The sequence below is a fragment of the Oryx dammah genome, unplaced genomic scaffold (assembly GCF_014754425.2).
Source record: "Oryx dammah isolate SB20612 unplaced genomic scaffold, SCBI_Odam_1.1 HiC_scaffold_21, whole genome shotgun sequence".
Taxonomy (NCBI): domain Eukaryota; kingdom Metazoa; phylum Chordata; class Mammalia; order Artiodactyla; family Bovidae; genus Oryx; species Oryx dammah.
In genome coordinates this window covers 9,455,476-9,472,649 of record NW_024070205.1, presented here as the reverse complement: position 1 = coordinate 9,472,649, position 17,174 = coordinate 9,455,476, and the positions used below count along the sequence as shown (strand labels likewise).

General features: G+C 38.3%; 1 protein-coding gene across 2 annotated transcripts in view; it reads right to left on the bottom strand.

The window, feature by feature from the left end:
- Nucleotides 1–250: 250 nt before the first annotated feature.
- DTL (denticleless E3 ubiquitin protein ligase homolog) overlaps nucleotides 251–17,174 on the bottom strand; it is a 52,009-nt gene continuing 35,085 nt past the window's right edge. For both annotated transcript variants that reach the window (XM_040263119.1, XM_040263120.1), the window contains 4 exons: nucleotides 16,007–16,096; nucleotides 13,290–13,425; nucleotides 4,020–4,852; nucleotides 251–2,207 (listed from right to left, as the gene is read on the bottom strand). In XM_040263119.1, coding sequence (XP_040119053.1) covers nucleotides 2,109–2,207; nucleotides 4,020–4,852; nucleotides 13,290–13,425; nucleotides 16,007–16,096 — 1,158 coding nt within the window. In that variant the 3' untranslated portion in view covers nucleotides 251–2,108. The remainder of the gene's footprint in view (nucleotides 2,208–4,019; nucleotides 4,853–13,289; nucleotides 13,426–16,006; nucleotides 16,097–17,174) is intronic.

The following is a 17,174-nucleotide window of genomic DNA, read 5'->3' as shown; positions in this document are numbered from 1 at the left end:
ACTTGTTTAGAAAAAAAACAACATCACTCCACCCTCTTTTATCAAGTAATCCCAAGTCATCTTAAATGACCAAGGTCTGATCAGGCAAGAGGTATTAAAACTTCTTTCAGCCTGAGCTAGATCATGTCCTTGGGAATAAACAAATTTTATTCAATGAACAAGTAGAAGGAATTCTTGATTACTACTATAGTTCTTTTGTGTAGACAGACTGCTTCTAGGTTAATGCAAAAGCTCAGGAAAGAACATCAGATCAGGTAAAAGGCTTTTTATTCAAAAGCAGCTCAAAGTCTGACAGGGACACAACTAGGGATAATTATTAGCTTATTACCTTAGCTCATTGACCTTCAGCACCTATTTGAAGTACTAGTTTTCCAAGTGGGAATGTTACACCCACTAGACCCTCAGCAGTTTCTGACAGCCATATTTATCCCAATTTCACTCAGTAGAGCTGTCAGGAGATGAGCAGAGACACAAAGAAGAAAATTATCTACTTTAGTTCTCTTCTTCACAGGTCACAGGCTTTCAAATCAAGAGACAGCATTATCGGCAGGTATTGGTCATAAATAACACCTTCCCATAGTCGAACACTCCAAAACCAAACATCAAATATAACTAGAGTTCTTAAATATTCAGTTAATGCTATGCCATACTTTGTTTCAAAAACAGCATTTCTGTGGCCTTTTATTTACCTTTCTCCTTGGATAAAACCAGGAGAATCCATGCTTAATTGACCTATGTAGTTTTTGCAGTTATAGCTTAATTTATAAGAATCAAAGGAATTATAGAGTTATAATTAAGAATACATTTAAAAATGACAGAATATATGAATAAAGTCTACACAGTCCTTAGGGAAATGGATAAAATGAATCAAGTTTCATGAGTGGAAGGGGACTCCCTTCTAAGGACATAGTACATAGAAAATACATGGAGCTTGTTTCTATGAGGTTACAAAGGGCTAATAGAAAACAATGGTTCAGTTCAAACTTATTGATACATAACTGTTAAGATAAGAGATAGTCAAGATATTTTGCACATTATTAACTGAGAGTCGCCTATATACTCTCTATGTTAAATATCTATAGAGAAAATCCCACGACTTTTTGGCTCAGGGCTCTACTAGACAATCACTGCTTTTTAGTACATGAAGAGAATCCAAAAGATCAAGTTAAGGCGAAGATTTAAATTTTAGGTTCCGGATTTTCAGTATAGGAGCTACCTACACTTTTATAAAAAGATCAATAAGAAATCAATACTTTTTCTTAAAATATGATAGCTTTTTTTTTTTAAGTAGCAGCCCCTAAAAAACCAAAGACTAAATTCAAACCCCAGCTTCAGTGTATGACTACTGATTTTATAAACATCTTCCTCCAGGAAATGTCAAAAATCATAACGTGAAGTTGGGTTGGAAACGCAGTAGATTGCTTAGTAAAAATGTGAAAACCTCAGATCATATTCGGCATATATATTTGGGGGGAGAAAAGACAAACGTTGCTAGTGTTCTAGTTTTGCCAACAAGTTGACATTTACCGCTGTTTTTAAAATAAAGACAATTTTAACTTAAGAGACTGTATTTTAACACTGAGTCAATATAAATGTACTTATCTAAAAATCACATTTAAACACGTACTTAAAAAAGCCACAAAAACGTAGTGAAAAGGTTAGATATTTTATATGAAACTGTATTAATGTGTTAGAGGCAGCAGAGACCCAGGGTCCCGTTAGGCAGTTGACCTTCACAGACGGGCCTCCTGCTGTGGCCTGCGGAGGCTTTCAGCTATGCACAGGTCTCAGAGCAGGAAGAGACAAGGCTTGTTTTTTTTTTTGCCTCTACAAACTGGGATGTCACTATTGTACAGAAGACGCATAATTTAAAAGACTACTCACTCAAAATGTTACAGAGTGGCAAACTTCATGAAATTTAAAGTGTTCACTCTGAGGAAGCTGCACATACACTATGGTAGCAGAACCAGACTAGGTAAACTTTTCCAAACCATTTTCACTAAAAATGAAACAATGGTAGCTTTCTTAAAACCAGAGTTAGAGTCCCTCTCGAATTTTTTATCTTGTTTTAATGAGTCAAGCTTCAGTTAACTCACTCAGATGAGAATCTATAATTCTGTTGACTGTTCTGGACTACAGAAGTCATCTTGGGACTTTCTATGGAAATATGTACAGATTTTCCGCATGGAGCTGGGAGTAATGGTGACCTAGAAGAAGAAAGTTCAGATTTTAGAGATTTTCTACGATAAAGTTCAGCTATTACCTCAGCAGGTTATCACTATGGGTATTTTAAGTTAGGATGCCTGGAAATTTGCTTATGTAGCCAGATTTCAGTCTCAATTACTTGATGGCAATGTCTCTTTTGGTTGATCTGTACCAAATATAGAAAAATTGAAGGCAGCATGCGTGAAAGGAAAACAGATTTTTCATGTGAATGGAAAATATGTACCAGTTAACCCTCGTAATAGGAACCAAAGAGGTTACAATTACCATCCTCTTTGAAATAAATGAGTAAATAAGCCTTCCAAATTTACAAACGAGATAGGTATTTCAAATGGCAGATACTACCCTTTTCTGAAGTCTTTATCAACCTGTACATAAAGACAAAAAATGTTTTAAAGAAACTTTAGCTTCAAAAGATTGAAATTGTAAAGCCAGAAATATCTTAGATGAGCAGACTATTTTTTAAAATGCCCTTAAGATGTACACATTCATGCAAATAATTTTTTATTGAAACTGTTTTTCTGCTAACACATAACTCAGACCAGCTCCTTTGAAAAAAAAAAAACAGGAATTTTGGCTAGGGGCAAAGATTACCTACAGTGCGAATTTTGAGAGCAGACAGACTCCTTACAGCCTTTTTTCCCCCTTTATACTCTATGGCAAGGCCTTGGAGTTTCTGTTTGAAGTAATCTTTAAAATATTTCTAGTTTATCTTTCCTAAAATTAGGGGATAGGCTTATTGACAGTAGGAAGGGGTTATGAACATTTGTTAAATTAGTACTGGCCTAAGGTTTAAGTACTGCTCTTCATAAGGGCAGATCTTACCTGGATCAGGTTTCATTCTTCCACCTTCTCCCTAACACAGAAAGAGCTACGGGAGAAACTTCCTTAAACTGCCTCCATCCTTAACTTGCAACCTGAGTGGCAGAAGCTTTCTATTCTCTTTGACTGGTGCCCACAGCTCACCCAATGCTCACAGCTACTTCTGCCTCCATCATTATGAGTCACTTGCTTTTCAAGGTTCACAAAGCTATTTCTGCCAGCAATATCTGTTTCTGAAATTATCTAAGTTTAATGAAAAGATGGGTAAAATTAAGATGAATGTTTAAAAAAAGGGAGATACAGGTGAGTTGCCAAAAATACCAGTGTGAGCAAGATGATCCTCAAAGACTAGAAAAAATCATGTAACTCTAGGATTCTGCACTTAAAACTGCTTTGTAAGTATCTTAATTTTGCTTTATTTTAGATAATCATAAGCTGTAATTACAAATTGAAAATCTATTTGTGGATGTTGGCAACTTGTCCATGAATTATAGCTTTCTCTATAAAAAGGGGAGGAAAATCTATAAAAAGAGGTTGCAGGAGCTGAGGGGTGGTGAGGCAAATTTTTAAAAAGCAAGGGGTTATGGGAGGGAATAATGTCAAACAAAGAAGGAAGTTATTTTTGAACTGATACCCTAGAGGATGAAGAAGGCTTTGAAGAACTGGGCAAAGGGGCTGAGGGGTGTGGACTTTGACAGAAGGGATTTTAATTGGAGTAAATAGGATTGCCAAAGAAAATACAGGACACATGCAGTTACATTTGAAATTCAAACAAATAACACTGCAGTATGAAAATTTTTAGTATAAATATGTCCCATGCAATATTTGTCCTATATTTTTATGTACTTAAACCTGGTGATCCTAGGAATAAAAAGATTTACTTAAAAAAAAAAGAAGCATTCTGACTTCTGAGAAGGCATCTGTGCCTGCCCTGGCCAGGTTAGGAAATGCATTTTCTATCACTGCCAACTTACCGGGCCTGGAGAGGTCTTTCCGCTCTGCCTCCTAGGATTGGGGGTCTGGGACGATGGACTTCGTGGAGATGAATTCTCCGCCTTCCGTTTGGCTGCCATGGCCAACAACCAGTTTTTATTCTCTGGGGAGCTATTCTCTTTGCCTACCACTTCAGAGCCTTCTCCACAAGATCCCAAAGGAAGAGGTAGCGTTCCACAGCCTTCTGAAGCATAAGGACTGGCAGGAGAAGGAGGCTCAGAGACACTCATACTAGCTCCTTCGATCTTGCTTGGTTTGGTAGGACCTAGCGAGTCTTTCCCAAGGTCTTCCTGGGTACCAGCAAGGCAGCACAGATCCAAATGAAGCTTTTCAACGGGGTCATCAAGTTCAGTCACACAGCTGCAACTCTTTACACACTTTTGTTTCACATTCTCCAGACAACTGGAGTCTAGCCTCCTCTTTACTCTATTTCTAGACTCAGAGCAAGCCACTGCCTGGGATGATTTCAGGCTCACAGGTATGAGGGCTTTTCTGGGAGACGTTATCTTGGTTTCGGAAGCAGGTGGAGTGACGGGTGGTGATAAGGAAGCTGTTCGGGTCATCCAGTTTCTAATGGACATTTTGAAAGATGAGGGTGGCTTGGGAGAGACGGAGGGCACAGAGCCTCTTCTGCTGATGGGAGACCGGGCCTTGGCAGGAGGGGTCTTAAGAGAGAAGGTGGGCGTATTTGAAGCGAGGGGCAGGTCCCCGGCGCAGCTCGGAGCACAGGCTGCCGACGATGGGGAGGAGGTGCACGGGCTGCTCTTTGCTCTGGGTGCTTTGGCCGGAGTGCTCTGGCTGCTGGGCACTGCCACTGAGAAACCAAAGAGGTCACAAAAATCAGAGGTGAAAGCTACAGAATATCCCAGGGTTCTCATCAAAGAAAATTATACCGATAGCTAACTTAATCATCCAGGGGCTGATTTCCCAGTGTGGATCACATAAATCATTCGATTCTTCCCAGACCCTTTTTAGCATTTTTCTTCCCATTTCCTGTCAGCCCCTAAGACACCCTGTTGTAAAACATATGCTTGTAAAAGTCTAGAAAATACAGAAAAAGAAAAATTTAAAAGCATCCAGGTGAACAATTTTTTATACTTATGCATATGATATCTCTCAAGCTTTTCTATACAAAAATGGGACCATGATGTACAAGATACTTAGTAACCTGCTTCTTAATGTATCATGAACATTTCCCACAGTAACACAGATCTGTACCATTTTTAACAGCTACAAAGTATTCTAAGGTAACAGTAAGACATCAGGGTTGTTAAGAAGTGCTGCTCTTAGTATTTCTGTGATGCTTCTAAGCAATGCTGGGCCAGAGAGGCACCGCATGTCAGGAGAGCATAGGTCTCCAATCCAGCACAATTGCTTACTAGGTCACCTGGGTACAACCATTCACCTCTTCGGCCTCAGTTTCCACATCTGTTAAATGGAGATAGCTTTGAATCTCCACACAAAGTAATCCCATCAATTACTTGTTAAGGTTATCAGGCCTCATGTGCCTTCCTCAATATACAATTTATGATTTTCCACAAGCAAAGAATGGCAAAGAACGTTTCCAAAATGCGATGCAAAACGAATCACACTGTGGAGAGCACTCTGCTCCACCTGTCCTGCCCCTTGTCTCTAGGCCAGGACCAGTACTTCAGGCAAACTCTCATAAACCTCGTGTTTCTTCCTCCTGAGGACCCGACACAGACATGATGTTTTCTCACCCTCCTGAGCTTTCCAGATTTCTGAAAAAGGGTTCCAGTCTTCAAATAACAAGGAAAAGGCATTTATTTCTCAGTTACCCAATACTACAACTCTGATGTTTAATTCCGTTTAACTACTTCATTGTATTTATATGCAAATAAATACAAGTCCTAACTCTGGTCAGTTAGTTTTCCTATACATTTTACCTTCTGCTTTGCCCTACTCAAACAGCCTAGCCTTGAGACAGAGAAGTTCTACAAACTGACTTCTGTCTAAACTTTTCTCATCAACGGTATGTTTAGAGACAAAATGATACTGCTTCTTCAACAAAGATCATCACTGGAAAGCCCCATGTCATCGTAACAAGCTATAGAAGGGGAGTTAATGATTAGGACCAGTCCATGCAGCATTTGGTGATGGCTCTCACACTCATGTTCTAGAGCCTGAGTACTGTTACTACTTCCAGAGAAAACTCCTCACTGCAGGTCCACAGTCAATGCACAGCCCTACAGTTATCAGTTCCATTAAATTGAGCTGAAGAGTATGTTTAGGGCAGAAGTCCTAAAATACCATGGGTCTTACAACATGCAGATTCTAAGGCAGGATTCAGGGAGAAGGAAAAGTTGGGCCAGGGACAAACCAAATATATGTTTCTGACACTTCAGTGGCAGAAATCTGAAGTGTCTACTAAAGGCCAATGGAAAATCTGATGTGTGAAAAGCTGTATCCTCTTCAGGATGTTATCATCCAATTTTCTTCTCTTTTTCTTTCCTTCTTCCTCTGAACAGCTACAGAGGGGAATAAGGTAACAAGTAAAAGGTCCTCTTTTCAACCATCTCATTTCACTCATGCTGCTGTGTATTCCATTATTTTCTATGTACCTATTAGCATTCACAAAAGTATATGTACGTCACACTTAAAAAAAGATTACACACATACACATTCTGCAATCTTCTCTCCTCTGAACATCCTATCTTCTTCTCTTTACATCTCTTCATAGAAGTACACTTAGATGCAATACAATCTTTTTAATAGCTGTATATGAGTCACTACATTGACCTTCAGACTTAAAGGTCAATGCCTTTAGTACTTCATCTCCTAAGTGCATCCCCAACTCCTATGGACCCTAAGTGCTGCATGGTATCTGACGACACGGTGGCACAGCCTGGGCCACTGCCCTAAAAGCTTCATGAAAGTCGGTCCCTTTGAGGAATTACAGAGTTTACTAATCACCAGTCCATTTGGAGCTTCTTTAATTTGCCATCTGGTCAGCCTACCTTCTCAGTCTGATCACGGGCTCTGCCCGCTGAGGATCCTGTTACAGGAGACGACGCACAGCTTCCTGAACAAGCTGTGTGCACTGTCACATCTCGCTGCTCACGTGGTTTTCTCGCCAAGTCTACCCCTTCTTTTCCAGGCAAAAACGCTCATGTTTCCAGGCTCTGATGACAGTGTTATTAACTCCATTGTGAAGATTTCACAAACTTCTTTCCTCTTCTCCCACAGGAAGCAAGTTCTCAAAGCCTTTTGTTTACATAGCTGGGTGAAATGGTTACAATATACTATAGTTTTTGTAGCTGCCTCCTGGATTAGACTACCAGCATCCAGAGGGCAAGTGATAATGTTTTACTCATTTTTAGGTCTAGTGCCGCTGTAGTTCCTAGCAAGGAATTATTAAACAATGCTTGTTAAATTTCATTACTGCTGACAGGGATAAGGGTCAAGTTCCAACCATCAAAGAACAGATTCTGTAAGTACTGTGTTTGACTTATAAGTCTACAGCAAGCACTTGAGATAGAACAGCTAACATTTCCTTCTTTTTAAGATAATTATCTTTTCACTCAGTGATACCTAGACCAGAGGTTCTCAGTCTGGCTGCATACTGGACTCATTTGGAGCTTTATAATACAGGTACTTGGTCTCTACTCTAGGCCTACTTAACAATTTCTGGAGGCATACAAATTGTTTAAAAGCTCCACAAGTGCTTCTGATGCACAGACAGAATAGAGAACCCCTTGGCCTGACAGTGCTGAGATCTCTGGCTGAAACAATGAAAGAACAGCAAGTAATAGAGCAGGTGCTGACTGGGAAAAGTGGAACAGAAGGGAAAGGGGCTGGTGCGTTGCGATTTAAAGCTTGCCAGTTAAGAAGTTAAAAAGGGCCAAAAGAGAAGACAGGCAATCCAGGACAGCAGTGAAGGGTTAGGGTGGCGATTAGAAGCTCGGGCAAGCAGAGGAACGTAATTTTCAAAATGGCAGTGTGATTAGCAACAGCCAATCTGTCGCTGGGAATTGGCTTAAAGGGCTGAATGGCCAGTGCACCAGCCTTTGGTCCCTGTGTCAAGTTGCTGCTCTCTTGCTCTTCAGAGTTAACTCTAGCATTACCCAGAAACAGAAATCTAGGTCTAATTCCTGGACCAGTCTTCACCTAAACTATTGTGCTGGGTTCTAAAGGAGGCAGTACTCCAGGCATGAGCTTTAGAATCAGACTGCAAGGGTCTGAACTGGTTCTACTATAACTTCACAGCTGTGTGACTTTAAGCAAATCTAAGTTCCTTGAGCTTCAGGTTTGGTTGTTTGGGGAATTACTAATAAATGAGATAATACAAATAGGTCTTTAGAACAACTATGCTAATTCTTAATAATGGCTAAATGTTATTAATATGGTATAAATTTGGTCAACATATGTAACTTTTTTGTGACTTAGTTTCCAAAACTAAGAATAATTAATACCTAGAAATACCTAGTTAAAAGACAACATATTTTTCCTCAAAAATGTTTATAGTCATTAACACAGAGATTTCACCTCTGGGAATCTATTTTAATGGGAAATGAAGACCCTAAATTTAGAAAAAACCATCCCCCCCACCCCCCACAAAACATTGGAAATAAAATGTTTAACTACAGGAGAAGAACTAGGTAAACTATGGAACATTTAAATGTTTTGCTAAAAAGATAACAAGGAAAGTGCTTAGAATATCATGTTTAGTGAAAAAATCTTCAAGAAATCCAAATGTATACATAGCATGACTCTGTTAATAAAAAAATCTCTATGGATAAATGGGTAAATTCTAAAAATTAAGTCAAAATGTTAACTAAAATTGTGTATGAGTGTTGAGGAGGCTGATGACTTTTTCCTTATATAATTCTTTTATTTTTTTCAAAATTAGGAAGCAAAATTAAAGACAAGACCGCAGAAAGACATCCCATGTTCATGAATCAGAAGAAAATACTATTAAGATGGCAATACTCCCAAAACTGATCTATAGATTCAATGCAATCCCTAACAGAATTCCAGCTGATTATTTCTGCAGAAATTGACAAGCTGGTCCTAAAGTCTGTATAGAAATATAAGACCCAGAATAGTCCAAACAATCTTAAAATTTAAAAGACAATTGGAGGGCTCAGACTTTCTGATTTTTAAAACCTACTACAAGGGACAGTAATTGAGACAATGTGGTAACAGCATAAGGACAGACTTATGGATCAATGGAATGGAATTGAGACTCCAGAAATGAACCCTTACACTTACTGTCAGTTAATTTTTGACAAGAGTGCTGAAAAAATTCAATGGGGTAAAGAATAGTCTCTTGGAAAAATGATACTGAGAACGCGGGCTATCCACACGCAAAAGAATTTGGACCCTTACCTACCTCATACTATACACAAAAATAAATGCAAAATCAACAGTTGCCCCAAAACTACAATACTCCTACAAGAAAATACAGACATAAATCTCTGTGACTTTAGATTAGGCAATGATTTCTTAGATACAACATCAAAAGCACAAATTACAAAAAGAAAAAAACAGATAAAGAGGGCTTCATCAAAATTAGAACATTTTGTGTGTCAAAGGACATCATCAAGAAAATGAAAAAACAACTTACAGAATAAGAGAAAATATTTATAAATCATTATATGACAAGGGAGTTATATCCAGAATATATAAAACTCAACAATAAAAACAACAATAGACAAATAACCCAATTAAAATATGGGCAAAGGATTTATTTGCATAGGCACTTTTCTGAAGAAAATTTACAAATCGCCAAGAGGCACATGAAAAGATATTCAACATCATAAACCATCATGAAAATATCAGTACAAATCAAAACCACAGTGGGATACCACTGCACACTCAGTAAGATGGCTATAATTTAAAAAAAGAAATAATAACAAGTGTTGGCAAGGTTATGGAGACACTGGAACCCTTATTTTGGGTCTTGAAAATAGACTAGAATTAGATTATGTTGACTGCCCAACTCTGAATATACTGAAGAACACTGGACTGTATAAACAGGTGAATTTGTGGTATGCGAATATATCTTGACTTTTTTTTTTAAGTCTCAAGGGGGAAAAAAAGTATAGGAAATAAAAAGAAACAACTATTTACCACATAGCTAAATTCTGAATAGAAAATACAATGACAGTAATAATAACAACTCTTGATCTAACCAAAATTATGACCCTATGTTGGGAGGCTAGGGGAATGTTGAGTGTGCAGAGGTTTGGTAATCATGGGGACATAGGAAAGAGCTAAGTGCTCATCTCACAGAGTAAGATGTCAATAGATAATGCTAAAGCAACAACAAAAAATCCCCTAAGAGATAGAAATGCACAAATATTACTTAGAGATACAGGAATAAGTATCAAAATATTAGTTAAAAGATTTGAAGTTGTCACCCTGGGAAAAGGGAACTATGGTAGGATATCTAGAGAATGCTATTTACCTTATTTAGCCCTGTAGAGTTAGTTGACTTGTTGAAGTATCAACACTTAAAAAAAAATTTTTTTTAAATAAAGCAGAAACCAAAACTAAACACTTTATAGAAGTAGACTTAGAGTGAAAGACTCCTCTGGAGTTTAGTCACGCTTGAGGTATCTTATAAGAGACTAAACAAGTAAGTCAGTAGAAAAATGAGCATATATTCTCACCCTCAAATCCTCATTACCTTAGCCCTTGATGGCTGACAGAAGTTTGAAGCTTGAATTTCAAGCTTATGACTTTCTACTGATATCCCCTTTGACTGGCTCAGTGCTTAGATTTTTGTTCTCAATTCCCTGTCACTCTCTTTAACTCTACTCGTCAGTTCAGTTATTACAAAACCCACATTCATAAATAATCTTTTCAATATCCTGGTTTCTCATTTTCTTGACCTTCTTCTTCTACAATAACCTTGTCCTTTCACTTACTTATTCCTTGGCCTTATTACCAGTGCCTCCATTATTACTAAAATCCTCCACTATCGCAATTTCAACCACCACCTATTTTCCCAGTTCTCTTCAGCACTCCAGTGCCATCAGCTCTTCATGCCCAGGGGCCCCTCAGTTCACTGACCCTACCACTTCTACCCTCAGCCCAATTATATCCTCACTTCCTTCCTCACCCAGTTTAACTCTGATAGTATATCTATTCTCAATTCCCTTGGCCCTCCACTCACTTCATCATACTTGTGGATTTAAACCACATGCCTGATTAAAACCAACTTTTCCACCTACAGTCTGCCTGTACCTGTGCAGCAGACACACAACCATACCGACTGCTCATTTTCAGCGAAGGAGTGCTAGCCTCAGGTAGATTCTTCACTCAACAATTGTATTTCCCTGGTCCATTTGTTCTTCCATTCTCTATGTGACTATTTCAGACTTTCTTTTCTCTTCTCAAATCTCTATCACCTCTTCCTCTAATCCTTATTCTCAGTTGATGAACCTGATTCCAATGTCACTAAGAAAACGAAAACTTCCACAAGTTCTGACCCTCCCACTTATCCATCTACCTTCACTGTGCCTGTATTTCTGCCTTCTCAACTATGGATGAACAATCCACACCCCTGACTCAGGCCTACTCTTCATCTTGTATATTCGAGATCATCCCCTCACTCAAGGAAACTGCTCCAGCAAATTTCCCTGCATCAGTTTTCTCCTGGACTATAGGATCCTTCTAATCACATACAAAATGCTATATTCTCACTAAAAACAAACTTCAACATTGCTTCGTCCTCTAACTACCATTTCATTTTTCTCCTTTGCTTTCTAGCAAGCTTCCTTGAAAGAGCCTCCTCTCTTCCCATCCTCCTGAACACCACTAACAAGGCCACTGACACGCCACCAAAAACTGCCCTCAGCAAGGTTGCTAAATAACCCCTGTACTGCCAAATCCAAAGATCAGTTTTTAGCCCTCATCTTACTTGGCATGCCAAACACATTCAACCAAATTCATCCCTCTTCCCTTTACTTACTTTATACAATGTTGTTTTTTTCTTACTTCTCTGGTTGTACTTGCTGCTTCACCTCTCCCAACTTATAGTAGGATGCTCCAAGGCTCACACCCCAGACTTATTCTCTTTTCCATATATAGCTACCTTTTACCTATATGATAATAAATCCCAAATTTACAACTCTAGCCCTGAACTGCAGAATCAAATATCTAACTGCCTCTTTGACATCTCCATTTAGATAAATAATCATATCAAATAACATATCCAGTTGTTCCCTCCCTCAAACTGCTCTTCCTGCAGTGATTCCTATAGAGGTTAATGGTTACTCCATCCTAGCTTCTCAAACCAAGAACTCTGATGTTATCCTTGATAACTCTCCCTCATATCCTACATCTGATCCCATAGAACCTTCTGTTGTCTCCATCATGTCAATATATCTGGAATTTGAAGACTTTTAAAAATTGTATCATCTGCTACCTCTCTGGTCCAAGTCACCACCATTCTTTCCTAGGTTACTTCAGTAAGTTTTTAAATTAACTTCCAGTTTTACCCCTGATCCCCTTACAATTTATTTTCAACGCAGAAGTTAGAATGACCAAGAAAAGTCAGATCGAATACTTCTCTATTCAAAACCCTCCAACAGTTTTTTGTCTATCAAAATAAAAGCAAGAACCTTATTTCGCACTACTATTTCCTGTCCTCTCTTCGGCCTGCTTTAGCCACAGGGTGAACAGCTACATCAGCCTCTTTGAGGAACACAGAACATGCCAGGTCTGCTCCTGCTTCAGGGGGTTTGCATTTGCTGTTTTGTCTGCCAGAAACATTCTCAAAAATACCCCCATGACTTACTACTTTACTTCCTGTACTCAAGCACCTCTTTTCATTGAGGTTTCCGTGGGCACCCAATTTAAAATTTTAACAGCATGCTGTTATTCTCCCATTCCTTCTTTCCTTTTTCCCTAATCCACGAATTACTACCTAACAAGCAAATTTTATTTCTTCAACTTGTTTACTGACTCAAACTAATATGTAAGCTTCATTTCTGATTCTTGATTCTTTTGATTACTGCAGAATCCACAGCAAATCAGAATAGTGCTTAGCACACAGTAGATGTTCAACAAATATTTAAAGAAATAAATCTACTGGTGTATTCCAGTGCCTTGTGTAGATAATAAACAGTGTTCAGAAAATATATATTAAAAAAAAGTCAGTAAGATGGTGCTTTCCTTCAAAATCATACTAAAATAAGATCAAATCTAGCTCATCATTCTGTACTGCAGAACTAAACCAATAAAAACATGAAAAACCTTAGAAAAATGCATGAGATCCTTACCAAGGTCGGCTTTCGCCTCTCGCTTCTTCTGAGAGGCCCATCCCACTATGGAGAGTTTATCTCCTCCTGATTTCCCCTCTAAATCTCTGTTCAAGCGCCAGACTTTCAGTGTATTGTCATCAGAGCAAGTAGCAATCTACAGAGAACCAGAAAGGGAGTTAGTAACTTTCAATCAAAGATTCACAACAAAGTAAAAACCAGACATGTCTTTAAGGGTTCATGACTAGAGAATTATTCTGTCTGATATAGAAAATGCTACCTAAAAGGTCAAATACTTTCATTCCTTGCTTTCAGAAATCATTCCAGATTTCCAAAGAAATGGATCCTTTAGTTTCTTTATATACTCTGTGGGTATGACTTTTGTAACCAGTGATTTCTCAGCTAGCCTAAAGCTCTACTATAAAACCAGGTTCATTTCATTTTATTTTCAAGAAGTTGGGCAAATCATTATCACCTTCTGTATAACTACAAAACACACATAATTAAGACGTTGTTTTTCTCTTATGTGATCGATCAGTGTTATGTCACTGACATTCAATTTATATGACTTTCTTCAGAATTCTTCAAGTTCTGGCTTATTCCAAGTAATGGGATCACTCCCAAGATCTGACTTAGCCCATGACTCTAGTATGCTGTGACAAGCAGAATGAAACCATTCCCTAAGATTCTTTTCAGATAGGTAAAGGAGCAATCTGGGAAAACAAGTTCACTAGCCCGAAAGAAGTTAAAAATAACCTTTGCCCCTTTAAAAATATCTGACCGTTCCTGATCTTGGTCCCAAGCCTTTTATGGCAGAGAAAGTCCGGCTTGAAGAGCTTGTGGCAAATGGCCACTGGTACCAGAGCTGTTCCCTAGCATTTGTTTATATAATTTCTCTATTTCAGTAACTAAAGAGAGAAAAAAAGAACACACGTTCTCTTAAGTCTTGGCCCCCAAGAGGCTGGCAGCTTTTTCCTTTCCTTACTGGGAGGCCAAAAGAAGACACACATATTTAACCGCTCAAAGAGATGCCTGGGATCCCCAGTGGTTCTATAGCCTATTATCTAGTTGTTACTTAACAGAGCAACTATTAAGTCTGAGTGTCCTAAAATTAACATTATCTTATTTAATTCTCATTATATAAAAGCCTGACACTCAAATAACCTCATCTACAAAACAAGAATAAAGTTATTTGCCCAAGGTCACCACAATTCAGTGGCAGAGCTAGAATTTATTTATTTTTCAAACTTTAAACTTTTTATCTTGTATTGGGGTATGGCCGATTAACAATGTTGTGACAGTTTCAGGTGAACAGTGAAAGGACTCAGCCATATGTATACATGTATCCATTCTCCCCCAAACTCCCTCCCCATCCAGCCTGGCACATAACAATGAACAGAGTTCCATGTGCTATACAGTAGGTCCTTGCTGGTTATCCATTTTGAATATAGCAGTTTGCACGTGACCTTCCCTAACTGCCTAACTATCCCGTTCTCCCAGCTCAGAGCTAGAATTTAAATCCAAGTTTTTTCAAAGTCCAAACCTTTTTTCTTTAAAGTGGGTATTTTAAATTCCTAATTCTAGGGTAGGGACAAAATTATTTTAAAGACCCTTTTGAAAAGGTGGTCGTTAAATGAATACGGGAAAACAGCCCTGCTACTACTTCCTTTGAGTCTTTCCTGTGCATAGAGATAAGGACAATATACCATGGATGGAGAAAAATGACATGATTAACTGAGTAATTTGAAAAAAATTCATCTTCAAGTTCTATGAAGATATATAATTCCTCATTAAAAGCAGATATTTCACTGGAAATCACATGGAAACCTAGAGGGAAAATGTCACTGGGATGTAATTATTGGTGATTAAAGCAATGATTAAAAAAAAAAAAAAGTCTATCATCAGCTCATCACAGAAATGGCTATACAGGGATACAGAAATAAAAGCAAATCCATAGTAGTACTTGAAAGCCAGCAGGGATGTCCTGAATAGATAAGACCATGAGAAGATTCTAAAAGATAGAAAAACGGATAGGCACAATAGGCAACAAACTTTTAACACATAATAGATGAAATGGAGCTCTCTACAGAAGGAACATTTCCGGTAAATCCAAAATAACCCAGAGACCAAAGGTGGGGGGCTGGGAGAGTGAGTGGAACTGGGGCCACTATTATATGAAACCCCTATATACATGTGGAATTTATTGTTTCTGGGATTTCTGCCTTTCAGGTTTTAAAAATTTGTTTAAAGTATCACTATTAAAAAATTATTTTAAAGTGAGTATATTTTCTTCTTTTCAGAGTGTCTGTAACAGTTTAGAGTTACTTCTTCCATAGTTTAGGCACAGATAGCCAAACATTTTAAGACTTCACAGTAAGCATTTTTCAGGCATGTGCGAACCCAAACTGGTCTGTGAAGAACAGTCAAGATGTTACTTTTAACACACATTAATAATATATACAAAGTCACTAGTTTTCTTCACTTTAGACTTTCTTTTACCTTAATTTTAAGATGAAATTTTACTAACGTTAAAAACTTAAATGCTATGTTTAGGAAAGGAATGACTAGAGAACCAAGAAATACACTTAGCAGGAAAAAACAGAATGTGTGATTAATGATGATATAGATCCTGGATGGCCTCTAGATCTTTAAGTGTTTATTTAAACATAAAAGTCTGTGTTGGGAAAATCTGCAAATCTGTGATCTTTTAAACCAGCTACAGAGATTCGCTTACAAACCTTTGTGAAGTCTGATGGACACCAGCACACAGATGTGACCTCTTGAGAATGACCCAGGAGCACGGTGGGAGGATGCCAGGGCATGGAGACCTATCACACCATCAAAAACAAACAAGTCAGCAGGGCAGTGTTAGGTCTCCAGACTGCGGCTTCAAATTTATCCATACTTGTACCTTAGACAGCTGTAGAGTTGTTACCGAAAATCCCTAGACATGCCTAGTTATAGCTCAGAAAAAGAGGCCCAATGGGCAATGAAAGTATTTCTGTCATTAATCTGAGAAAATAGAAGGAAAACAGCCAAAATAAGTAAACAGTATGAGGTAAGATACCAGGACAGCTCTTATTTCAAATCTGGACTACTTCAGTTCAGTTCAGTCGCTCTGTCGTGTCCGACTCTTTGCGACCCCATGAATCGCAGCACGCCAGGCCTCCCTGTCCATCACCAACTCCAGGAGTTCACTCAGACTCATGTCCATTGAGTCGGTGATACCATCCAGCCATCTCATCCTCTTAGTTATACATATTTTGATTAAAATTTAAGACTGAAAGGGTGAGTTTCAGCGGCTAGGTATAACACTTCAAGTGGAACCTAGACTAGATTTTAGATCTTCTCTAGTCAGCTACTTCCAAGAACACTGCACTTACTAAATCCTGAAGGTACTTGAGAAATGGTAGCAGATCTCTTGGGACAAGGGGATAGTCTTTCTTCCAAAAGAACTCAACTGACTTCTCTGAAAGCCCAAAGTTATACTCCTTCATTTTGAAGGGGGAAAAGCTATATTCTACATGGCACTTCGGTATTTTTTGGAAAAAAAATTTCTCTTGAAATTTTATTTTCAGTTCATTTGCTTAAAGAAGCTGAATTTTCAAGTTAAGTATTGTCACATTTTAATGTACAAAAGAAGGGTCACACTGTGCAGTACTACACAGGTGACTAAGAATGGTATTTTCCCCCTCACTGGATGCTATTAGTGATATGCATTTGACAGCTGACTCATTCAAGAGCTGTCAATCCCTGTCAGAGGCCATGGGCATTAATCAGCACAACACAAAGAGACAGACTCACGTAGCTTTTTTTAGCATATGTGTTTGAAAAAGAGAAATTATTCTCTTCTCATTTACCGGAGACTCTAATCATTGCTCATTCGTATGAAGGAGGAGGTGGCAC